Raw genomic sequence first — 27,367 nt, forward strand, 5'->3', positions numbered from 1 at the left:
ACGGTAATACAGGAACAGATCTGGAAAGAGAATCACACATGTGCTGTAGTCCCAGTGCCTCCACTGCGCACATCCTACAGGTTATACTCTATTCTAGTCCTGCAGATTGAATGCACTTTGGTGGCCAAAGGACATCTTCTGTGTTAGTTTCATCAGAAAGGAGTGTGCTCTGAGATGGATTCACATGCACAACAATGCATGGTAAATAGGAGCCATGGGGAGTTGCATCGTGCGTACATTTCTGATTCAAACTCCTATGATAATGTATATGCAGACCTGGTGTACCTCACTGGACTTTCAGCTGCTGTTCCAGAAGGACGCATGTCTCCTGTAGGTCCTGTTTCAAATCTTCCAGTCCTGTGTGAATGTCACGGGTACCTTACTGAGTCCAAAGCTGCAAGAGGGCACTTGCACTTGGCCAGCTGGATTGTAATCCTGATCTCCACTGTATATCCTGGGAGTTTATACATTAAAGATAGACACCTAAATTTAGATATTGTTATTGATTGCCCAGTCCCACCAAATGAAAAGAATTGAAGCTACAAAATTCAGTGTCAGCCTCTGCTATTGATAACAATGAACTTTCTATTGCAGCAACTGAATCTTTTTTTTTTTTTTTCACATTTTTGACATTCCCAATTGTTTCTAGGTTCACTTCATACTCTAGTTTCTCATACTTCATTTTTCATTTATTTTCATGTTTGAGTAATGTAATATTTATACATTTGGTCTTGGCATCCAGTGAATGCTAATGATAGTTAGATGTTCTTTCAGTCCCAGAAGAACCAGCAAAGAATTTTGTTAATTACACATTGCTTATCACATAAAATCTCAGACAAGTATTTGGCTGTGTGTCAAATGCCTCTAGCTCGCAATTGTAGAATTAAACTACGGAAGATTTGGGAGCACTCTCTTTTCTGCTTTATTGTAGACCAGGGTTTCTAGTTTCTATAGTTGGTAACCTTGTGGTCTTTGTTTTATCTAGCATCTAGTAGCCAGGTTCTGGAGTGAACTTTGGTAGTTAGTCATGGCTGGAATTTGAGAGAGTTTCCTTTACACAAATTATAGCATTATTTTGTTCTTTTAGCTAGATGTTCTCAGAAACAATGATGAAAAACATGTTCATGTAAAGATAGCTGTGAAGATGACATCCAGTTAGTATCCCCAGTATGGTGTGTGTTCCCACAGTAATATGAAGAAACAGTCCTTATCACCTGTACGTATAATTGTACAGGATGAGCCATCTTATAAAAGGTGACACTAATCTATAACTGTAAATGCTGAAAAAATGGTGTGAATGCTAAATGACAAAACCAGACTGATAACAACTCCATCTAACAGTTATAATTTGTTTTTCTCATTTTGTTTCCCTTATATTTTCCACAACAGTCATAGCCATGGGAAAAAATCCATCTGCGGACAGAATGTAGGATGAGGTATTGTAGGATGAGATGAAGTGTTAAGAGAAATCCAAAAAAGTCAAAACTGATGCCTGGGTAAGAGGTCTGGGGAGAATTCAGCTGAGGGCCAACCAGCCACAAACTGGTCTGAACCTTCTTCAGAGCATTGGATCCAAATGGCCACTCCGTTCTACAGTCCATTAATTAACTGCTGCTTTTTTCCCTGTCTCATGATGGTATTGAAGGTATAACCCACGCTTCTCTACTATATATTATAGCTATCAGATCAAACTTCTGGTAAAAATGAAGTGCAAGAATGTTTTGCACACAGCCTGACACAATAAAGTATCTCCTTAAATGACTCACTGAAAATAATATGAATAATTCCAAATGCTGGTGAATCTGAGTCATCTGATCCACTAGTTTATAAATAGCACAAATACCTTTGCTTCTTTCATGCTGTCTCTAGCCATTACAGTTCATTAAGATCAGATGCATGTTGCTTTTCTCTGCTGTTTGGATTATTCAAGCCATTAAGAAGACACAGGAGTGAGAGAGAAAATCATGAGAGCTTTTGTGTCAATACTGTTGCTAGGGAAACCACTTTCTTTTTATTTCAGTGTATGGGACACTAGTGTCACTTTGAGTCTGACTTGCAGAAAGACAACTTCAGAGGAAAGTATCAGGGATGAAAAACATAATTAATGAAATCTAAACTTCCACTGTAAATAGAAAAAGTTATACAAGATGCTTCGAAAGCAGACTGAATGACCTCTGAGTTTGGTTTTTTTTGTTTTTAAATCTGACTAGAATTTTGAAATGAATGTCAAAGATGACAGATATGAGAGATTTGTGGGTCTCTCCAGACATGTCTTAGATAATCTCCCATTCCTTTTTCTGTACATGCATCATTGTGGTGCATCACCATTTAAGCAGAATGGAGAATATCTGGCTAGAATGACATAATATTTCACTCTCTCCAGAACTGTCCTCCTCTGCTCACAGCTATCTGTACAACCTCACTTGTAGCCTTGCATGCCTGGGTTTCCTGGCTTAATCTAATCAGTCTTCAACCATTCTGCCCTTTAAAGCCCTTTATAAACCACATTTCTTTTAAGAAAACCTTTATATGTATTTTGTGAAGAGCAATAATAATCAGTTTAGAAATGAAAATCAGAACAAATACAAATCCAGTCTGAAGCTATGAAGTCTATATAACACATGAGAGATTTCACCACTGGATTTCCTTATGTCATTTAAAGCTCATTTGCCTTTTTCATATTGATCAGATCTTCTTGAGAATTAAAGTGTACATAAAAGGAAGTTGAAGCAGCATCCATAAAATCATTCTAAAAGTAGGAGGTTTTTTCTTCATTCTTTAAAGGGAGGAAACATTGACAGCAAAGAACCACTGCAGCAAAGCAACCTGAACAGCTTTATCACTTTCAGCGCAATGCATCTAAGTTGCAATATCCCCCACCTCTCACTGTGAGGAATCGGAGTATTTAGCCAGTGGCTTGATAAATAATGTGCTAAGTGCTCTTTTCAAATTTTGATACTGGATAGATTCTGATTTCTTCTTTCTCAAGAGAATTTATCTTAACTATATACTTTTCTTTCTTTTGGGGAGATTGGATAGAAAAAAGGATGAATTAAGATTGATTTTATACCTTAATTATAGTTAAAGTAGACTCAGGAAAGCACTGTAACTGCAGTGTAAGAAAAAAACTCTGTACTGATAGGGACTGAACTAGATAATACTATGAGGTTTTTTTCTGTTTCTCATTTGTGATATTCTAGTCATTAAAGGACCTGGAATATGAATGGTACTAAATAAATAATAAGTTTTGAGTGATCCTTTGGAACACTAGAAAGCATAAAACATTTTAGAGTGAGTGGGGATTGCAATTACTGCTAAATAAAACCAAATAGGTTCCTAACATCAAAGCTTGCTGTCTTCACATTGGTTTTATCTCCTCCTTACATTTCTTCTTTCTGTTGCCCACTCAGAATAAACATGAGAAGTGGAAGCCAGTTTTTCATGAACGAATATCAGAATCAGGTTACAGCTTGAGACAAATTTACATGCCAGGGCTTTTTCAGTCATTTTGTGAAAACTGTAGTTTTTCAGCTACATGTATTAATATGTCATTGACACGGTGTGTTCCAGCATAATGTATAAAGGTGTCTTCATTAACAAGTCACATTAAACAGATGCAAACTGTACATGAGCATAGCTTGCAGCAGATCAAGAAGATTAAAAGTCTGATTCTAATCTTTCTTCCATTACAGCATATACTATAGCTATAACCAAATGTCCAAGTATGTTATGGCCTGGATGGGCGTACAACTAGATGAGTGAAAACTGGATGGATATAATTTATTATATAATTTATAAATATTTAAATATTTTTAATATTTTTCCTTAAAATATTTATTTAAATAAATCACAGATGATAAATAGCTAATATTTTTGGTAGCCTAAGTAGGAGCCAAAATATCTAGGGAGTTTCTGTAATGTGGAATGTTGATAAAAGCCTTCATAAGAATATGCCTCTTGTTTGAGCACTAGAAAAGAGAGTATTAAAGTGAGTGTAAAGAATTGTATGTACATCAGTTAAAAGCCAGATTAGTTGAAATTTGACTTTGTGCTTGCTTGGTCAAGGCTACAGTGTTTCAGTAGTCTGTGATGCATCCACTATATCAATATAAATATATCATTTATTCTTCAGCTACAAAACTGTAGAGGTAGCTAATATCATCTCATGTATATCATTTTTGCTCTAGTAGTTTGTCATGCAATTGCTGTCAGTAACAGGACGGAATTCACGCTTTTATATATGTATACACTTAATTGTTTTCTAAGGTTTTGATGTATGTCTTTCTGTTATGTAAACTTTTGTACATCCAGCTCTCTGAAGCTTTCTCAGTGATAATGACTTATTAGAAAGCAAAGCATTTCAAAAAAGTATTTGTGTCTGTATTAGCATGTTACTGTTAAGCTTAATTCATTTTATTCTCACAGCTCCTTCTGTGAAACACAGCCTCACAGACATCTTTCTTAAGCATCAGTAGAATAAAACTATAGAAAAAATATATTATTCTGATAGGCAAAGGCCATAACTTTCAGTGCTTTCAGTGTGATTTTAACATGTGTTTAACTAACTGAATCATACACTACACAGTCGTAGAAACCAAAATCCAAACATCTGTAAACAGATGTTTTACTGAGTGGAGGGGTGGATGCTAAATGATGACGACTGATTCAGAGACACCTGCATTAGACAATCTAAGTAAATGATAATAGGTTGTAAACATAATGGTTTTTTATGAAGGAACAGTTAGTTGGGCTCATTTATACAGGTCATGATTTTTTTTTCTCGTAATTGGTGGCAGTTAAAAGGCATAAGAGCATAGCAAATCACATTAACTGAGTGTGAGCTCCCACTCTGGTTAGGGCAAAGAGACTGTAAAGTGAAGGACTATGCCAGTAGGACCTGGGAGGTTTCTTCACCTTTGTGTATGAAGCTGCTTGAAGCTCTCCTGGCTGTCTCTGTCCAGTTGTGGTGCATGCAGTTCAAGAAGGAAGATAAAAAGTCAAAGAAGAATTCATTAGAAATATTAAAGGACTGGAACACATGATTTATGTGGGATACTCAGACCTGAATCTGTCTGGCTTAACAAAGTAAAGCTGAAGGGTGACTTTGTCACACTTGCAAGTACTGCGGTGTTTGTAGAAACAGATACCAGGTAATAGATAGCTCTTCAGTCTCACAGCCAAAGTATAACACAACCCCCTGGCTGTAACTTGAACCTGTTCAGAATTGACATAAAGCACATGTTTTTTTTAAAATGGAGGCAATTAACAAGATACCCAGGGTTACCGTTTGTTAAATTTTTAAAACTAAGATTGGATTTTTTTTCCTAAAAAGGAGGCAACAATTCAAATGGCAATTAATTCAATGAAGTTCACAGAAAGATGTGTCCACAAAGGTACTGTTCTATTTTATAGTCTGAGAACCTGGATATGATCCCCTCTTACCTGTTAATAAGGTTCTCATAGGAAGAACAGAGGCGACTTGTTTTGGATCACACTAGCTCCTGCAGAACCCAGACACAAGGAGCATTTCATTGAACTGGTACATCCTCAACAGTGACAAATGCCAACAGCCCGGATGAGGTCAGAGCTGGAGTCATCCTGTGGCAGGAGTCCTTTTTCTCTCCAAGCGCAGGTCAGAAGTTGTGACTTGCCTGGTACAGTGTTGTTGCATAGCATCACGGGTGAATCTGTTTCTGGCACCCTCCACATTCACAGCAGATGGGGCCATCTAATAGTTTTGGCATTCCCAGCGTACTGCCGCTAGTGTGACACTATGGGGCAGGCAGTTTTGTGCGTGAAGAGCTACCAGGAGTATGGTTAAGGGCTAGTATGGTTAATGGGCATTGCCAGAAGGCACTGTGTGAGGTGCAGGTATGTCCTGCTGTGATGCAGCCAGCTTTTGGGGGCACTATTGCGTGCCAGGAGCCTGCGCAGGTCCATTTACACCCGGGTCTGGTGCAGGCACTCTGCTTGGGTATTGCACGGCACATGGGCCATGTGCACATGAGATTTTGACTGCTTAGCAACTGCATAATAGGGCTGTCCCAGAAGGACACACCGTCTGTTTAGTCTATAAATGTAAAATGTCCATTTAAAATCTGCATAGTACATGCAAAAAGCATTGGAGCACTCTCTGCTTCTATAATGCCAGAGGTATTTGGCATTGTCAGTGCAGCACCTTCCCAACACAGTAGCAGTGCCAGAGGTTTCTGACAGACTGTGGCCGTGCAATGCACTGACCTCTTCATCCAGTGAAAAACTCCCTCTGGTTTTCTTTCTGTCCTTCCTGCCCTGTTCCACTCTGTAGAGAGCATCATCGGCCAGGAAATCGCTTCATTTTCAGTCAGCTTAAATAAGTACCAATGATTTTAAGAATAAAGATTTGCAGTGTGTATAGAAAACAACTGTAAGTTGCAAAGCATGGGTAGGCAAAACGATTCTTTAAAAATATGGTTCTTAATCTCAAATGTCTTCTTTTATAACATGTTTGCTAGGAAGCTGTAATTCGGGTCAGAAAGACAAATTATGAGGATGCAAGTGTGTGAAATCTTAGGGATAGATTTGCAAAAACAATTTGCATTTGACTGTTTTTCTATTCCTTCAAAAAAATGTTCTCAGTTCAACAATTTTTACTTAAATGTAATCAGCTTAAAGGCAAATACCTTCTAGCTTTCCTCATAGAAAATAGTTCTACATGTTAACTTTTCAGTTTCATCTCATGAAATGTTATGTATGGAGAGGTAAGAAAAAGGAAAATAGCATGTAGCTGTTAGTGTGATTAGCCTGCTACTCAGTTGGTGAATGACATCTACAGTGGTAGTAGATAAGTTAGATTTAGCTAAAAAGCTTCCATGAAGAAAGTTCCTATGCAAAAAAAAAGTAAATGCAAGGAAAAATATTTTTTTGAGGAATTGGATATCTTCATTTTTCCTAAAAAACAGAGTCAAGTGGTTAATCAGCATGGCAATTTATAAAGCATGTCACTTGGGTGAGAAAAACATCCATATTCACAGCAATCCATGCTTCATTTTCTTCAGATAAAATCTCTGAATAGATTTTGTCCAAGGGTCTCTAACCACTGTTTAAGCAGTTAATTATGTTTTAAAGCTTTCTCTCCCATAAATAGTCTTGCTGTTTAGTGAACAGACAGACTGAGATATGAGCGATCAAGTTGTTTATCCCAAACCTCATTTCAAGTTACAGGAAGTACTAGCAAAATCAAGCAGTCCTGATTTCTTCTTTCACGTTTACCCAATATAACTTACTACCATTCAGGTTTCTGGATTTCCAGTTACTCATTTCTGCAGTGCAACCAGTCTACAACATTCTTTGTTTTACAGTCTTCTGAAGGGGATTTAGTTCTGCATTTAGAAAGCTTTTTTGACTACTGACCTGAAATACCTGTATTTAATCCAGGCTTGCAAGAAACTAAAGGAGGTTTCAAAAGTGTCAGATGTTAAGGTAATACCAGAGCCAAAAATGACCTAATGGGTTAAAAGACACTTGCATCCTTTATTGTGCAGTGTTTGAGTTGAATTAATTACGTCAGTATGACAGCTGGATTTCACTCCTTTGTTGGGGCATTGACAGACATCCTCCCCAGCACCAGCTGCCCTGGTGAAGAACCAGCCACCTTGGCTGCTGTCACTTTCTCCCACCCCTTGCTTTCCTGTAGTTCCCATTTATCTGCCAGCAGAGCGGTTTGTACTTGACAGCCCTCGGGTCTGCTTCAGACAAAATCAGCTAAGAGAACTCATGTAAACTATCAATAAGGATGATGGTCCAGTAACAAGCTGACAACGAGGGATGGGGTCAGGTACAACTTCCACTAGCCTTGGATTTTGTTCTAAACTTTAATGCTGCTGCAGTCTAAAAGCTATTTTGGGAACTTTACACAAAAATAGGTCTTGCTCAGCAAGGTTAGTGAATATAGTGACAATGACATCTGTAAAAGCAGTAAATTTAGTTCTTCTGGACAGAAAATGTGCATAGAAAGTCAGCATTTCCAAAGAAAACACAAAAACTTTGTAGTAGGGAGGCACTGACAAAGTATATGCTAACACAGCATTTTAATGGCACACAGCAGCAACTTTTAGCATCACTCTAAATGACACATTTAATGTGGGACATTCAGCTTAAAAATCAGAACTGACAGTAGCTCTGTAAGTTCTTCCTTGCAGCCTGCTCAGTAATCATTGATCTTGCCTTCTGTCTGAGGATCTTGTTCTTGTGCATTCTCTATCCCTATGTCACCTTTGATCTGACACTGGGAACCATTAATACCAGGGCTTACACTGTTGACTTATTTTATAGTAGTAACTACACATTCCTTTGATTTACTATAAATTTTGGTTAGAGCATATGTAGTGCCCTCACAGGGGCAATGTCTGCATCACCTTGTCATTAAACTGATGTTTGTAGTAGCTTCAACCTGGCAAATCTGTAATTCTGTAAACTTTGTTGTTTAGACATACTAGTTCAAGTTCAGCTGTAACAACTGGCCACAATTCCATCAAAGCCCTTCAGAACTGAGAAGAATTTGGCACACTTCATAATCAGTGATTAATGTTGCAACTTTGACCTGCTATAATTGTGTTTAGTACAAACAAGTCAGACCAAGTATAAGTATGAACAAGGAATATACGGTTTTTAGAAGCAAGGAACTCAGCTTTGTTGTCATTTATAGGATTAAAGACATTGATTTCAGCAATGCTGTTCCAGATCTATGGCAAAGAGTTCCTTGCTGTGTTCCATCTTAGGAAGGGATTGTTGGTATTGCCCAAATAAATTGTTCTTCAAGGGCCTTTTCATATTCCCACTGGCAGTTCATGGTGACTAATTTAGGGACATCTAAGAAGCTCTTTCAAATCTCTCTCTCCTGTTGGTGCATTAGAAACCTTGCCCAAGCATGATATTGCTGCCATATATGTGTGTGTAAGCATATGTATATATGTGTGCACACATCTGGCTGCATAAGTTGCCATCCTTTCTGATGCTAAGAGGAGACACAGGTTGCTCCATAGAATATTCTTATCTTGTCTGCTAGTTATTACTTTCTGTAGAGGACTATACGTTAGGCTTCTGCACACATAACTTCCCCACAAGCTCACAGAGCAGTACTAGAGTCCAGAAGGAATTTGTACGTATTGACTAGCTGAAGACTGACTCCCATATCTAGTCCCAGTCATGTCTAGTCCTTCCTATCCTTTGTTCTTTTAGGGACAGGAATGTGACCTGTGGGTCTCACAACCTGCAGCAACATGGTACTTCAGAGCCTCTGGGAGTATCAAGATCAGCCTTTGCACCCTGCTGCTCTGACATGTGAAGTAATTGTGTAACTGCAGCCTCATCACAGCCCTCTGTCATGAACTGTAGGCTCTTCTTTGCCTTTTACCCCAGTATCATGGGTATGAGTTAAATGCAGTACATTTATAGGCAACTCCAGTTATGCCTTGGTGGATACATCCTTTCTTGTCCCATCACTGCTTGTCTGACACCTTTATCTTAGTGATGACTTAAGACCATCCTTTGGTACTAATAGCTGTAACTGCATATGCCCAGTGTATACAGATGCCCACCAGTTAAAAGGGCAGAGTTAAGAAATATTGCTAGGAACTGAACTGGTAAGAATCCAACCTCCTCTGTAACAATGTATCCCAACTTTTAAGAGGAAAAGTGGCAGTGGCCTTTTGAAAGTTCATAAGGCTTTTCCAGTCTAGGCAAGAATGATGAGGAAAAAGGTTTCCTGCCTTTCCAGTGCAGTGGTGCGTCCCTTGCTCTTTCTCCCCAGCCCACACTTTTTTTCTACTTCTGTCTGTTTCTGTTCTGATTTCTCCAGGTTCAAATCAGAATGCCTTTGCTTTGAAGCTCAGGTCAGCACTAGGCAAGGCATTGGGCATTACCGTTGCTAAGAGCAGCCCGTCCTCTCCCAGTTGCATGCTTGTGCGTTGACAGGGTCAGGGCGTGATTGAAGGGTGAGAGATGCACAAAAGCAGAGAAGGCTTGAAATTAAATAGTCTTTGAAGCTTTTTCTTAACTAGTCTCACTCTGGCACAGACCCCTGCCTTAGGGGGATGATCCAGTGGAATAGCAATGACCTAAAGTTACTGCTCTGCCCACTCAAGCATGCAGGGAGGAGAATTTATCTCAAAAATGACCATATGAGGATATCTGAGCTGCAAATAAATGTTTATAAAAGATGTGCATTAACATTAAAAGAATGAGGATTTTTTTTTTTTCTGAATAAAACTGGATTTTTCTGAAATACTGAATGCTACACAGAAATGAAAAATGGAAAAATCCTGGTGGGTGAGACCTTTATCTCTTCTCTCATTTATTACTAGTGCCAATGGAGTAGCTGTCCTAATTAAAAAGAACTTGCCCTTTCAAACAGAGGAGCTGGATTCTGATCCAAATGGCCTTGTAGAAAAGAAATTGCTGAATGAAGTCATTACTCCAATTAACATTTATGCTCCTAATGTTAACAGTGTACTTTTAAAAGGAACCAGCAGCATAGATATTCCTCCTTAAACCATCTAATAGTCTGGTGTGGGTACTGATTTTAATTGCCCTTTGGTTATCTATTTAGACAAGTGTACTAGGGGTGATTGCATTGTAAATCAGATATCCCAAGAAGGTCGTTAATGAGCTAATGAATGATAGATGTTTGCAGTGATGAATGGCACAGCTGATAATGCTTATTTAGCCAAGTGTGTATTTAAGTGTTCCGTGTTGCGTATGAAAAGAAGTGACCATTCACCAGTAACTAGGTAATAATGTATTAGCTATTACTCAGTCTGCTCCATGGTTTTATCTTCCAGTTCCCAGGATTAGCCCCGTCTCCTGTGCTCTACATCCCTAAGCTGTTTCTATGATTTGTAACTCACAGAACTGTAGTTTGGAGCCCTGCATCTCTGTTTGACTTTGTTTATATATTTCTTGTCTCCCTTAGCATAAATCATAATGACAGCTTAATTGGTTTATAGTTCTGAAACAGTTTGAAATGTGAAGTGTTGCATAAGTGTTCAAGGTTGTTATTACTTTGTGACTCTTCCCAACCATTTTCTTTCCAGAATGAAAATTAAAGAGAAATTATTTGCCATTTACATGACTAAATATGGTGAATCCTGTCATAAGTAATCACTCAAGGATCACCAAAAAAACCCCTTTGTTTCACAGAATTGCACTTTTTAAATGTTTGAACTTTGCATCTCCTTCACAATACAGGAAATCCATTAACTTCACTGGAAATATTTGATTTATGATCATGCGAATGGAGAATCAGATCTTTGATATCTGTGGGTGTGAGACAGTAGTTTCATGATGGAATAAAGGTCCTGGAAAATACAGGTCTTCTGTAAAGGTTCGGCTATAATTAAAACATTGGGCCATTTGATACACTTAGAATTTGAGATTATGACTTCTTTATTTCACAGGAGGAACGTGTAACATTGTAACAGTCTTTAGAGCACAGTGCTATTACAGATTGGAAGAGTCCTTTGTTCACAGATGCATATTTTACCTAAAGAATTTACATATACCAAACCGATTTCTTTCTTTTTTCATAGAGCAGTGTTGACTGGAGACTAACCCTCTAGCTTTTCCTTAGGACCTGGCCAGTGCTTAGCATTACCAGAGAATTTTTATCAGGTGCACTGTTCAAAAAATAAAGTCACACAGAGACAGATGTTTGTGCATTTAATTCCCTTTGTTGCTTCCACTGGCTCACAGGGCAGAGTCAAGAGGTATCCATGACAAAGTAGAAAAGTCTTTTACCCTAGAACAGGATTTTAGGATCAGAAATGAAGCGGGCAGGCAAAACAAGGACAGCCAACAAAAAGTAGCCTGGGGCAACACAGTGTGTCAGTGAAAAAGAGAGAGATAAGAAACACTTGGACAGTTGTGCATGTTGGCTTCAATCTGTAATGTCTGTGCAGGCCACACATTAAAAACATTTGGCTGTCCTTGACAGAAAACAAAAGAAGACCAGATTTTTCAGCTATTGCTTATTTATTTATTTATTTCTGTTGAAATAATTTGAATAGCCAACCTGGTGAATAACAATTCATTTACTATTTTTAATTATTTGTCTAACTGGATTCAGGCAATTATTAGATGTCATCTTAGAGAGACAAAGTGAAAGCTCTCTGTCTTTCAACAACCACTCTTTCTGCCATTGATCAGCTGCATCTACAGCTCTCACTGGTGTAAATTCCATTTGTGTTGTTATCTTTCTAGCATAAATTAAGGGCAAAATTCAGACCATCAGCTCCAGTAACACTTAATTCAGTCAGCACTGACATCTGCTGCATTTCTCCAGTTCCATGCATTCAGAGACCTCCATGGCCTTGGGACCAAAGTGTCTATTTGGGCCTAAATACTGTCATAGTTGAGAAATGAGTGGGAAGCAACTATATCCCACACACTGCCACAGCAGTCCTATCCATGCTCAGAGAATGTGTAATACAAGTTGGACGCATGGCAAAATGCCCAGGCCCTCATGGTGGTGATGACACTTTCTAGGTAGCGTCATGGCCACTTTCATGGTAGCCTCATGGCTGAAGAAAAGAGGCAGTGGAGGGTCAGGGTTTATTTAATGTCTCACCTTGCACTCTCAGAGAGTGCCCTAGCTACTGGATGAAGGTGACTCTCCATTCCTTCTTTTGGAAGAATGGCACTGTGAAGCTTATAATTTGTGGGACCTGAAGAAGAGCAAGCCAGAAGTGGCCCGATTATATAGTTTAAGGGTGAGAAGACTCATCCAGTGGCAAAGTTCATTCATCAAGACTATCTCTTTCCCTCCTCTGTTCCTTAAAGACTACCCTAAAGACTCCTTCTACTAACATGTAACAAACTCACCCCAGGAAATACCAATTACATCATTCCCCAATATCTATTAGTTTGTTTCTAATTTGAATTGTTCTGAATGACTCAAAAATAATTAGTTGTTAAACCTTTTTTGTTCCTCCTGGCTGAAAGTTGTGTTACAACACAGGTAGGTTGTGGTTTTTTAGGACAGATTTTTAGGACTAGGGATTGCCTCATCACACATCTTTGTGTAGTAACTGAGCTCTGGAGGAGGTAAAATTCCTTGTTATAGCACAAGAATTCATTGGTTGTAAAGTTATGGATTAAAATTCCCATGATAAAAATAAATCTCTATATCTCTGTCATATCGGGACCAAGGTGGTAGACAGCAAATTGAATAGAAAAATACCATGTTAGAAAGAGGTATCATACTAGCTTTAAGGGAAAACAGGAACACAGCATCTCCATTAAGTGTTTAGTTATTGCTTAGTATTTAGGATTTGTAATACCAAATTACCTTAAAAAACCCTGATGATTTACATTAATATGGCAAAATAATAATCTTCTGTTGATGAAAACAGAATTTATATAGGTTTTTTTTTTTTTTCTCTGGGGTTTTTTGGAAGTTTCTTTTTTTATTTCCTTTACCTAGAAGTACTAGGAGACTCTGCGAAGTATTTTTATTTATTCTGACAACTCCTTCAGGGAAGAAACAATAGAGAACATCTGATATATTCACATTGTGCAAGATGACTATCCAGGACAATCTGCAGATGCCTTTTTAGGCACATAAGGCAAGGATTCCCTATGTACCTCTCCAATTGGCAAGATAACTTTCTCTGGTAGCAGTTGGAGGAAGTTGGAGATGACAGGTTTCCAACTATAACCCAGAGAAAATGCCACTGTGAAATTGTATAAGGTGTCTATAAATGCAGCTTTTAAAATAAGCCTCCAAAAAAGAGAGGAAACAGTACTGATCCAACCAGGGGTGGGAGCATTAATCCAGCATCTTGTCTTAGGCAAAAGAGAGATCAGGCAATTCTCAGGTCTATAAGACCTCTACAATATACATTTTTGAGTAAACTTCACCTCTTCCGTGTTCCTCTACACATAGCATTTTCAGATAGATCTGTGGCAACTATGGATTGATTCAACGTGCAGGTAATCTCTCAGAAATTTCTGGCATAATAACTGTATGCTCTTGAAACTTATTCCCATTTTTCACTCAAAACCTAATCTAAAAAACTTCAGAAGTTCTACAGTTTAATCGATTTTGAATGCAGGTGCTTCCTCTCACTGACCTTCAATTTCTCATCTTTAATTTTATGTAAATTTTGTATTTATTTACTTTTATCATATCCCTTCCTTTTTGGCACCTTATTACATAGATACATTTGGTTTGTACAACTGAAATACATTTGATTTTTATTACAGGAAGTTTATAATTTTATTTGCTTTTCTCAGAACATCTTTTATTTCTGTAGTTTTTTTCCTTAAAAAAGTCTGGGCCAAGACTGTATGCAGTAAAGTTCTTAAACAGATTATTAAACATTTGCATTACACATCATTCTGTTCCTTCCTTAATCTGCCTTCCAGTTTACAGTTCTGGATTTGCTTATTATTTAGCAGAAGGAAGCTGCTACTGTACAGTGAGCTGTCTGAAGATATGCCAGTATCTCTCTAGAAAGGGTAGTCATTCTGCAACCTGATGTTCCCTGATTTGAATTTATCAATAATAAATTTAATCTAACATGATGCCTTCCCATACACTTACTTTCTTTTCTTTTTTTTTAGTCCTTCTGGAGCTTCAAAAATATCCACTTCAGTGGTCCAGATTAAACTAGATAAAATTTTGTCTAGAAATGCTTTTAGTCTTTTTTCATATTTCCTTTCTAGATCATTTGTAAATGTGTAAAACCATGTAGGCACTACTGTCAGAAGGGAGGGACTCTGCTGCACGCTGTTCTCTAATAGGGCAAAGGATTTTTACTTCTACAAGAACCTTAGCAATAATGTATAAATTATACAAGATCAGCGTTCAAGGGAAGTAGGCAATCTCATAGTTTGTTAAGCCTAAATCTTTAAATGATGGCAGAAAGCAATAGCATGATTCAGTGTGTTGGGATCTTGGTTATTAAAGGTCTGAATCATGTCAACTATCATTAGCCATCTAAAAGGTGTCTGGAGCTTCTTGTCATCAACCAAAACCACGTGCACTTCCAGAGGTCAATCCATCCCAGGGCAGATGGGTAGACAGAGCTGTCTACTTTAAACTAGACACCTAACTTCTAAGCAGAAAAAGTGAAATGAGTTAAAAACCTACTCTCTCATGTCATTTAGGGATCAGACACAATGACAAGTGACTACTCAAGGGCTGAATCCAGACAACAGCTAACTCATAACAAAAAAGATGTATGTGCTGTGGAAAATATCTCAGTATCTCTGCTTAGCTATAGCAAAGAATATACCGTTTAGAAACTGAACCATGTCTTTTTTATGGGAAAGCAGAGGTTTCAGATTGTACTACTGCCTTTTAGAAGATGAGGTCAGGTGACAGAATTGCTTTAAAATGTGCAAAATACAATAAATAGTTACTAATGTATTTATCAAGTTCTATTGCTGCACAATCTTGTTCCAATATCCTGCGTTCATACCACTGTGATTCTTGCTTGTGAAGTCCAAATGCCCTTTTGTATTAATTATTAATTCCTGTCCCTTTGTCCATGATTTTCCTTAAATAAGTAGGATTATCCTTTTAAAGAGCTCTATCTAGATTTTTCACTTCTGGTATGCTGTGCTCAGTATAAGATCAAAACATGGAAGCTAAAGGTCACTTCATATTTGCTGGTAGTTGGGAGATCTGTGATGATGTGCAGTGCGTGCAGCACACTGCTGCATCTGATAAGCAGTCATCTCTCTTCTAGGGCATTATCTAAAATTGATTTGTTCTGCTTCTCAGAGAGAAATACAAACTTGAAGAATATTTGGGAGAAATAAGGTCAGGACCTTAATCTTTGAGGAATCTGAAAGCAAGACAGTTCCCTCTCCATAGCCACCTCCACCTGGACTTAACACAGGATGGTTTATAGTTACTTTATCTGAAATGTATTTATAACTTCAACCCATGGGATTCCCAGGTCTGATGGGAGAACTGTTATTTCCCAACTGTAAGAGATCTAGTGCTCAGGAGGGTTGTATCTGTTCATATGGTTTGGTCCTGGTAGGAATTAAAGGGATGGTGAAAACAGTTCAGTCAGTATCTGATTCTGTAAAGGTGAAATTCCTCTTTCTACTTGCACTCTTACACAGAATTTTTAGGGATTAGACTTGCATATGTGCCTAAATTTGTAGATGGGCTACTGCAAATAGCTAAAAGATTAATTAAGAAAATCTAAGGAATGCAGAATATTTATAGCATAAAACCACCCTAGTACTTTTTTTTTAAAAAAAAAAAAAAAGATACTTTAGTTAAAAGAAAAAGCAGCTATGTAAAATGGAACTATGGAACTATGGAAACAGATGAAGAAAACTTAGAAGTCTGAACTCTCTGAAATACACTAAAGCATGAAGTGACATTTCTCAGGAAAATATATTTTTTAAATGAAAATTAACTTTGTATGCCTTAATTTTGGGGTCTTCAAACTTTCTGAAAATCAGAATTTTTTTAGGTCATCCCCTATGCGGATCTGATGTACTCTATCAATACCATAAGGTTACAAAAACTGATTTGCTACTGATATTTATCTTGAAAAACACCAATTAAAAAATTGAAACAATCTCATATAACCTTACTTTTACAGTCTTTCCCAGTCTGTCTGGAAAAGAGAGATTCTTATTGGGGGTAGTTGGGGTCTGATAGTAAAAGAAAACCGGGTCTGTCATGTTGGAAGGTTTGACAGCCTGTCTGTCTCTATTCCTTATTTGTGAATTTAGAAATTTCCTCTGCTATTGCATTCACTGGGGGCCAGAACACTCTTGGGCAAAAATTCACAGCTATAATTAGTGATTTAATTTTAATGTAGATGAATAGACAATCCTGAAGCCAGTTATTAAAATGTCATTAGTTGACACAGAAGTTAGCATATCAGCCCAACGTCTGTTAACAGAAGCTGCAGAGACCAACCCAAATGAGAATTCTGCCGGGGGAAGAGTCACAGCAACACAAGGCATCAGAAATCTCCCTGCCTCTGGGAAACAGCTGGAGACCCCCTGCCAGAAAATGCTCAACTGTTTGTTGGGAATGCACAGGCAATACCTGTGACCCCTGTGTTCTAGCAGAACCCTGAGATCTCTGGAAAATATTACTTTTGAGTAACTTTAGCCATAGCTAAAACCCAGTAGAGTTAGAAAATAGCAAGGGTGAAAAACAGACTTTATAACAAGTAGCCCTGAGGATATCTATATCCAACAAGTATGGAATTAGTTCTGTATATCATGTGTAACTCATTCTGACAGCACTCCCAAAGTAAATAAATTTTAATTTGTATTTTTATTTCAGACGTTAATGTAACAGCAAGGCTCAGAGAACTAAGCAATCTGGATTCAAAGGCTTAGTTAGAAAAAGAAGGGCAAAGACTTCTCTGGGATCTTCAGTTTCTGACTGAAAGTAGAGAAACTAAAAGTAGCAGCAAATATCTTAGTAAAAGTATAACTCTGCTTGTAAATATTTCAGAGAGCACAATAGAAGAGCTCTTGTTGAAAAACAATCACAAATCTATATTTAATAATTTTTTCCCCTAAATCCTGAGAGATCTGACCTACAACCTCTCCTGGCCTCTTTGCCATCTCAATGACACAAGACCATGAATAAAAATAATACCAATGTAAATCTAAAGGCATTAGAAGGCTTCATTTTTTAATTGCATTTACTTTGGCACCACACTGAGTTTTGCAACTTTGATCCGTTAAGCAGTATTGCAAAACCATCATGAAAATGTATGAACCCAAGAACAAAATCTACTCACCCAATCTCACAGCAATGATTAAAAAAGCCCTAATTATGCTATAGTCACCCGTCAAAATAAATTACTCACTCAGGGTGAGTGGGTGAAGTTTGCTAAGCTTCCTTAAGGAGGTGGTAATTGTCTTGAATTTTGTTAAAATACATCACTAATTTTTTCCTCTTTGAGAATTTTATAAGATGGTTGTAAGAATTTTGAGAGAGCTTTTTCAAAGTATTCTATACTTGTGTATTTGTACTGCAGAACATGTTTCATGACATACAAAAGAATGTTCTGAATGACATGTACAGTTGACCAGAAATGTTAAAATAAAATAAATTCACAAGAAGACGCCAAGTGATTGAATGTACTTCCACGGCAAAGTGATGTGTGGATCTGACAGCAAAGTGAAGTGAGAGCATGGTGACACCACATGGTTGGCTCCTGGAGGTCTGCACAGGGTTTAGGAGGTGCATGGAGACTTTAGGAATCCTTCCTGTCTTCAAAACCCATTGCATACAATACCAAATCCTTCAAAGATGTCTGAGACCCATTCACCTGGGCTATTTTGGCTGTGAAAATTTAATGCAAAGTTGAAAGATGACAATCACGTATGGTCTTACACTGCTGGTTATGCTGCCACTGTGTGAGGCCTGCCCAGAGCAACACCAAATCCAAAGGCTTCCTTTCCTGCTGTCTTCTGGAGGTTGCCAGAAACCTACACTTAAATTTGCATCCAAAGAATGCTCAATGTGTGGGCTCCTGACTGCAGCAGTCTTGAGCCTGATGTGTCAGGGCTTGCAGGCTGTGGGCCACTGCAGATGGAGATACTGGTTTTAGATCTCCTTTCATTGTTTCTTCCAAAATCTGTTTTTTTGTTACTTTTACTACCATTTAGCTGATGTTCAAACACCTGCATTATAGAACAGAATCATAAAATAGTTTTGTTGGAAGGGACCTTTAAAGGCCATCTAGTCCAACCCCCCCTGCAATGAGCAGGGACGTCTTCAACTAGATCAGGTTGCTCAGAGCCCCGTCCAACCTGACCTTGAATGTTTCCAGGGATGAGGTATCTACCACCTCTCTGGGCAACCTGTTCCAGTGTTTCACCCCCCTCATTGTAAAAAATTTCTTCCCTATATCTAGCCTAAATCTGCCCTCTTTTCATTTAAAACCATTACCCCTTGTCCTATCACAACACATCCTGCTAAAAAGTTTGTCCCCATCTTTCTTATGAGCCCCCTTTAGGTATTGAAAGGCTGCAATAAGGTCTTCCCAGAGACTTCTCCAGGCTGAACAACCTCAACTCTCTCAGCCTGTCCTCATTGGAAAAGTGTTCCATCCCTTTGACCATTTCTGTGGCCCTCCTCTGGACCTGCTCCAACAGGTCCATGTCTTCCCTGTGCTGAGGACCCCAGAGCTGGACACAGCACTCCAGGTGGGGTCTCACGAGAGCAGAGTAGAGGGGGAGAATCACCTCCCTCAACCTGATAACCACACTTCTCTTGATGCAGCTCAGGATATGCTTTTAAGCCACCAGTACCCCCAAGTCCTTCTCCACGGGGCTGCTCTCAATCCCTTCATCCCCCAGCCTGTATTGATACTGGGGGTTGCCCCGACCCAGATGCAGGACCTTGCACTTGGCCTTGTTGAACCTCATGAGGTTCACATGGGCCCACTTCTCGAGATTGTCCAGGTCCCTCTGGATGGCATCCCGTCCCTCAGGCGTGTCAACCACACCACTCAGCTTGGTGTCATCTGCAGACTTGCTGAGGGTGCACTCAATCCCACTGTCTATGTCATTGATGAAGATATTAAACAGTACTGGTCCCAGTACGGACCCCTGAGGGATACCACTCATCACTGATCTCCATCTGGACATTGATTATAAACAGACATAGATTATAAACAGATGCTTCTTGATGCATGCGATAGGCCTCTAGTCATAAACAAATGTAGCTATCATCTTTGGATCAAATAATAAAATCTTTGAGTCAGATGATAAAATCTTCACATTTATTCACATTATTATTTTAATTAAAAATTAAGCTAATTTGTGCCCACCAAAAACTCTGTATACCATTGCAATCTGTTATTTTTCTATATGTATTTGTTTGTGAGCTGTTAAAATACAAAATGTAACTCTTATATCCAGACAACAATTAGACTTCAGAGTACTTTCCCCTTAATTTATTATCACTAGTGAGTGACCACAAAAGCAATATGTAGAGATTTAACATTCATCATAACATTTGCAGTTATTCTTCTAATAACTGAAAAATAAGGTTTGCCTTTCATTTCCTAGAGTTGTGGCTGACTCACACAACTTTGGATGATACTTCAGCAATTCAAAGTTTTATAAACAGTACAGACAGCAATCTAAATAAGGGTGCTGAATAAGCAGAAGCAGGGGTGTATTTGTACCAGCATATTGTTTCATCCCACTCTAAAAATAAGTGTGAAAAGGAACGTGTATCTCATTGTGGGCTCAGAATCTGAGTCACGCCATAGTTGGAAGTATTTATATTAAAAGCTTTTGGCTCTGGCACACCTCTCGTTTTCTGTCTGATTGTTCATTCTTACTATAATTTCCTAATTTCGCAGCACCACTTTTAACTTTTCATAATACTTACATTTTTATACTAGACTTTTTCATTTCTTAGATGATATCGGTGGAGCCTCAGGAGCCAAGGACTCTCCCAGCGATAGCCCCCTTCTCCACAGTCTGATGGTTCAGGCTGGCTGGTGCCAGGAGCTAAGAGAGTAGGTCCTCCTCCACAACCAGGGATGCAGACCTGGCAAAAAGCCCTTTCTCTCCCTTCCCCACGCAGAAGGATGGAACGTGGAGATGTCAGCTCTGTGCTGCTTTCTGGGCTCTTTCCTCGCAGAAGGGGAGACAGGCTGGGGGGACTGGTGGTGAAGGTGTTCAGCAAGGCCAGGCAGATGAAAGTGAATGTAGGTCAGTCCCTGTAATGTAGAGCAAAATGGAGCACATCGTGGGAAATGCATTTATAACTGTGTCCAGTAATTGGGATCACTGGGTGTCAAGCACATTGGTATAGTAACCGTCAGTAGAACTGAGTCTTGTTATCATTTCAGTGTGATGATTCTTCTGCTTCTTTACTACCACCCAAATGCTTTGTCTTTTTTTCTTCCATAAGGGCTTACCTTTTCTCAGGAAGCAAGTTAGGATCTATTGCTTCATCATCAAACACTTCATCGATAAAGTCTTACTGCTTCCTGACATAGGTGAGCTCAGGTTAAGAAAAAAAAATAGCTGCTTTGTACTCCTCATTTTCTCCTTTTTGTGCTTCTACTGACTTTCTGACTTCCCAATGTGGTCTCTGTCATCAGGACTAACCTCCCCAGTAATTTTATCTAACTCCCTCTTTGCACAATTAGGTAGACCTTTTCACACAGCTAGGGGTGCCAAGGAATACTCGGTAATTCTAACTGTGCTGTGGCTTCCAAGCCATTTTGGCAGCGGAGTCAAACGAGTCGGGTTAGACCATCTTCAGTGTTCAGTTGTACTCAGAAACAGGTTAGAAGCACTGAGACAATCAGGCACAGCAGCAAGATGGATTAAGCAGTGGTAGCTTTTCCACAATCAAGTATGCATTCTGCACTGCCTGTGTGCGTGAAGGCTTTTAGTCAGGTCTTAGCTTAAGTTCTGCTGGCTTAAACTGACCTCTTGACTTTGTTCTGGGGTGGCAGAGGAGTATGCACACATTTTTTAAATACAACGAGGAGGCACCTGAGTAAGAGAACAGCTGCACTGATTCAGACCAAGGGAAACTGTAGCCTCATGCTCTGTCTCTACTACTGCCCCTTGGTAGATGTTAAGGCAAAAAATGTAAGAACAGGGAAGGCATGCAGAGATACATTCTGCACTTCACTGATCTGTATTGTATGGAACTCTTGACTCAGAATTTGTACTTTTACATTTAATAAGCTTTCATGGTTTTTTTCGTCTTTGTATAATTTCTTTTTGACTGTATTTATGATACTGGCAGCATCTAACAGTGAATGCCACTGTTCTCTTATGCTGTGTGAAAAAAAACCACTTCTTTTTCTTGTTTTAAACCCGTTAATTTCATTGGGCATCCTCTTGTTCTCATGTAGTGAGAAGCCAAGCATCCATTCATTTATTTTCTAGGCACTTTCCCAGAGTTCTTCTGATTTTATACATATCTGCCATATCCCCCTTCAGTTGTCCCCTTTCCAAGTTAAAAACTCCAAATCACTTTAAGCAGTTCCAAGCTTTAATTGCCTTTCTTTAGATCCCCCATGTAATTTTTGAGAGGCAAGTACCAGAACAGCAGGCAGTATACAAAAAGGAGAGTACTGTGTGGTTTTGTATACTGCTATAAAGGTGTTTTCTGTTTTGTGCTCCATTCCATTTTTTAAAGGTCCTAACTACTGGATTTTTTGACTGCCAATGAGCATGGGATTTATGCTTTCTTTTAGTAAGATTTCTTTCTTCTTTATTAATTCCTTTTTTAAAATGAAACAAATGAAATTATTTATTTGGTGTGCTTTTTGTACTTACAGGAGGTTCAACTTCAGTGCATTACGATTAGTGTTTCAACAGTAACATCTTGAACCAGCCCTGTCCTTTGCTCAGGCAAGATGAAAAAGAACTGTTGTTCTCAGATATTTTCCAAACATCATTGCGACAAAAGTTATGGTGTTTAAACATTTAGTCTCTGCATTATGCCTAGGTATGACAATTGCTGAGGCTTTATGAGAGTCTCCCATTAGCTCTAATGCTAATTTCTAAGGCTTAGGCAAGGAATTTCAAGACACTGAGAAACTTTTCTTGATAGAAGATACAGTTTACATTGATTTTAATTCTTCTTTAATGCTCCTTCATTGAAATGGCTGGGTCTCTCATCCTGTATACGGATTCTTTTCATCATTTTTATGATACACTGATTAGATAGATACATGGATAGCAAATAATAATGCAAAATTCACTTTTAAATCAATGGTTACTGGATTATAAAGCATATAATATGTTAGAGGACAGAAGTTGGAAATTATACTGCATTTTCAGTTTGAGACTGGAAGAGTGAAATCCCCCTTGGTTCCTAATCTTAAATATGCATTTTTGTTTCTTATATTTTTACATATATTCATAGAAATTTTTTGTTATGACTTTTGTGTCTGTCTCTCATTAAGTAATGCATACAGTCAGCAGAAGTTAAAAAGTGTTTAATATCCAAAAATAGAATGAACATGTCCTTCATTTAAAGCATATCTTCTAATCAGGATATTAGCATTACTGTTAATTACCACTGCACTTAATTTTGTATGACAATGGCAAAACTAAGAACAAAGGGAAAAAAGCCAAGGTACTACACTTCCAGTTTCAGTTTGCATCACACTGGTCCTAGAACCCTGGGATTTGTGTGCTGATATTTATGAAATCAGTGGAAATCAGTGCATACTTCACAAGTTTTGTGAAATTTATGGCATCTGTGGGCTTTCAGACAGGTAAAATGGCTTAGGTCGGGGAGGAATTTTTTTAATTGAGGAATCCTTTTTTCAAAATATGTAATATCTCAGACATGCAATCTCACTGATAAAGGTAACATGCTCTTAAGGAAATACAAAAGTAGACTTCCAACTGAGCACCACCTTCAAGACTGCTGATTTTCAGGTACTCTCAAAATACCTTGCACTGTCAGACCTTAGAAGTTTGACTGTGACCAGATCTGATTTTGACATATTTTGGAGGTACAGTTTTGTGAGTGGATCAATGTATATTTCCTTTCACCCCTTAGACCACAAATCCTGCTTCCCTGCTTTAACTCTGGGAGTCAGAGAGACCTCCTGCAGACTGTGGGAGGGCAGGTCACAGACAGCCATCCAAAGGCACAACTCATTGCCCTGCTAGCATTGGGGCTCTCTGTTAAACCTGCTGCCATCTCAAAATCAAAAGAAAATCTTCAGTGAGTCAGCTTTTCTCTGTGCCACCCCTAAGCCCAGAGTGAGTATGAGGTCCATTTAACACAGTAAATTTTTCTAGTGTATTACAATTACAGAAACATCTGTTATGAATATCGTTTTGCTAAACCACTGCAAAAAATTCATAGACTATTCAGTGGTTGCAAGACTGTTCAATTACTTACCTGTATTGAGGTGGTTTTGTGGCTGAACATTGTAATTCATTGGAAACACACAGGAATACTAGTACCAGAAATCATTTTTACTCTGCCTGCAAAATGCATCTTCTGATGGTTGACTGTGTAGATATAACATATTTCTTTATCTATGTAACACTCATATGTGGATAAAATAATTTTGACCAGTTGCTAGAATTATTTGATCACACAGAAGACCTAATTGTGGGATAAGAATTAAAAAATGGTCGCACGTCTACAAATATCTTCAGCAACTTAATATCCTTACATAGGTGTTTTTTTCTTTGGAAAAGTTTCTCAGAGCTGGACAGTATTTTTAATTTCCCATACTAACTGCTGAAAATCTACTTGTAAGGCAATGTGTTCAATGCCCTTCAATGCAACTTGCAGATGAAAAAAGATAACTCTGCATAAATAGCATATTTTTATCTTTATGTTTTATATTACTCTTCATATTTGCTTCTAGAGAGGACTTGCTATTTTGTTAATATTCAATTATTTTAATATTTCATTTTTAACCATATTTTTGAAGACAAATTTAAGGTATCAGTAAGAAACCAGTTTTGAAACCAGATGTTCTAGAAATGCAAACATACAGATATTGATAGATAAGATCAGACCATGGTCCATCTAATCTAATAATCCTTCTGATAGAAAGTAGGTGATTCAGAGGAAGTTGCCAGAAATTTCATGAGACACAAATAGAGAGTAATCTGTCAGCTACCTTAAGTCTTCTCAGAATTCCTTGGTACTTCGAGATAATTTTAAAACCTAAAGCATAAGGTTTCAACTTTCTTTGAAAATATATCAGCATTAACTATTACAAATCTGGAGCTCATGAACAGCAAAAATTTGACCAATGTGAAAAATGGGATAGTGCAAGCATTACTGAAAACTGCAAAACTCTGAATCATTGAACAATTATTTACTTCCTAAGCAGGTGAGAGAATTTGGGGCATGAAAATTACATAAAATAGCAAATAGCCAATACTTCTATGGTCTTTTTGACCCTTCAGAAACTCTTGTATTGTGGCATAAATGTTACAAAGCTAATTTGTCCTAACAGTTTGAAATATAAAAACAGCTCTGGTGTGGTGCATATTTGTCAGGTATTTGGATGAGAGGAATATTAACTTATCCTGTTAAAGTTTCAGGAAGTGTTAATATGGTATATACTTGTGAGCGTGATTTGATCACTAGTGCTACCGCCAAGAAAATTAATCACCATTTCATGAAAGGTGAAAACAATTTTATTAGCTCATGAACCAGATCCTACTTCACATGATTCCATAAATCTAAAACAAAAGAAGAAGAAGCAGCGTACGTATTTCTGCAACTTTCTGTGTTTCTTTTCTTTCCAGACAACTATTACGGCACTCCAAAGCCACCAGCAGAACCAGCTCCATTGCTGTTAAATGTAACAGATCAGATCCTCCCAGGTGCCACTCCCGGGGCTGAAGGCAAGCGTAAAAGGAATAAGTCTGTGAGCAATATGGAAAAGACAGGTATTGAACCACCAGAGGAAGAAGAAGAAGAAAGACCTGTGGTCAATGGAAATGATGTGACAGTAACACCAGGTCTGTTCTTCCTTGTTTCTTTGCAATGCATTTCTGTTATTCAGAGTCCTCAGTTACCTCCTTCTGCAGTGAGAATATGCATGTTCAGGTAAAGATGTTCTTGCAAGACTGAAAGCCAGGAATCCTGAATAACAGGAATCTCTGAAGCCTAAAACAAATTACTTAACCTCAATTTTGGGGAGTCATCTCACTTAGCTACCCTAAAGATATCTGTCTCTGAACTAGTGCCTTTTAACCCTTTTTATAGACCAAAGAGAAAAATTCCTACTTTCTGAATACAGTTCATGTGATCTGTTTTAGATTTCTAGGTTAGGAAATCAATCACAAGTGCCTATTTCTCTCCACTGACTATAGAGGGAGTCTAGAGAACTGTAATTTGGTCAAATGAATTTAGTCTCTGTTTCAGGTCTCCTTGTTCTCAAATGGTGATACTCACTGCATTATGAAGTGAACTTCTGTAAATTGTTATGAAATCTTAGCAATATTGTGGAAGACTAAAGTTGTCACCATATTAACGAATTTGTGGCAGTGATGATGAAACTTAGCTGGCAATGCCGTCAGGAAGGACCTTTTTCAGCAATGTTCCAGAGCCTGCATAAAGCTGATAAAGGTTTCAGATGTCTAGCCCTAAAAGGCAGCTGTTGTTTTACCCTTGGATCATAGTTCTTCAGAAAAAAGGGGCTCAAGATACTGACTGGTATCCTGAGAGGGAGCACTCCAGTCTTTTTCCAAGCAGGTAATCAGTTTCCCCTTCAATATTTCAGAAAGTCATCATTTTACAGTACTTAATCGTTTTTATTCTGAAATACCATTTAAGAAATTATTTTTTTTGTTGTTGTTCAAGTAGGAGATTAAAGAATTCAGACTTTTATATTGCTCTGAGGAATAACTCTCCAAAGCCTTTTTGGTGAACTTAGAAATTCTGAAAGCAGAAGAAATTATTGAAATAGAAGTCTGTAGTGACAGTCATATAGATGAGAAAATAAAATGGAATATTGCAAGTTCTCTAAATGTATAGGTTAATGTGAAACAAAAAACCATTACCTAATCTTCTAAGCACTATAAAAAGGATTTTCATACTGCAGATTCTATATATACTTTTTTTTCTTCTACTGTGTTAGAAAGTATATCAAACTGAATATCTTCCCATCAGGGACGTATTTGCCACATGCTTTTCTATAGTTGTTGTCTAATGTTACATGTAAGGCGAAAACAAATCCCTGTGCGGAATCCATTCCCATGTATATGGGGGGTGGTAGGGAGCAGTGAGTTGAGAGTGGATCTCATTCTCCCCTCTTGGCTTGCCAGAGGGCTGTAGCATCAGTCCCTGACCATTGCCATCACATACTGTATGAGCCTTGCTCATCCCTTCCACACAACATTGCATCTGTCGGCAGTGCTCTGAAGCTTAGTGCCTTTCCTACACAGCTAAGCAGGAAAGGATGAAGCCCAGAAATCCTTACATAAAACATCAGCACTGGCTCTGTTGCCAGGATACTTCCACAGTGAAAGAGGCAAAGGCAGGATTTGGTCTCTGATGTGTATTGTAGAAATCATTAGAAAGATCATTCTTTGCAGTTATTTGAAATGTGCCACATAATGGACCATTGCTGAGGAGCAATTTCCAGGGCAGTATGTTTCAGCTCGAACTAGATCAAGAGGCAGTGTTTACCTGCTTTTCTCCTTGCATTGTACACCCATAATTTGCTTCTCCCAGGCAAATTCTGTGTGAATGATGACCAGGCAGCACCCCAGAAACAGGCACTGGCATGTGCTGTGTTACAAACTGAAATACATGAGCATCGGTGTAAGACAGCCCCCTTCCTCCCCCTCCTTGCCCCCCACAAAGTAATTCCTGTAGGTGTGGCCAGCAGAACAAGCAGTGTCTGTGTTGGCT

General features: G+C 38.4%; 1 protein-coding gene across 10 annotated transcripts in view; it reads left to right on the forward strand.

Moving 5' to 3' along the window:
• MAGI2 (membrane associated guanylate kinase, WW and PDZ domain containing 2) overlaps positions 1 to 27,367 on the forward strand; it is a 763,738-nt gene that overhangs the window by 482,031 nt on the left and 254,340 nt on the right. For all 10 annotated transcript variants that reach the window (XM_074869887.1, XM_074869888.1, XM_074869878.1 and 7 more), the window contains one exon: positions 25,255 to 25,470. In XM_074869887.1, the coding sequence (XP_074725988.1) occupies positions 25,255 to 25,470 (216 nt within the window). The remainder of the gene's footprint in view (positions 1 to 25,254; positions 25,471 to 27,367) is intronic.

This window comes from Strix uralensis, chromosome 5 (genome assembly GCF_047716275.1).
Source record: "Strix uralensis isolate ZFMK-TIS-50842 chromosome 5, bStrUra1, whole genome shotgun sequence".
Lineage (NCBI taxonomy): Eukaryota > Metazoa > Chordata > Aves > Strigiformes > Strigidae > Strix > Strix uralensis.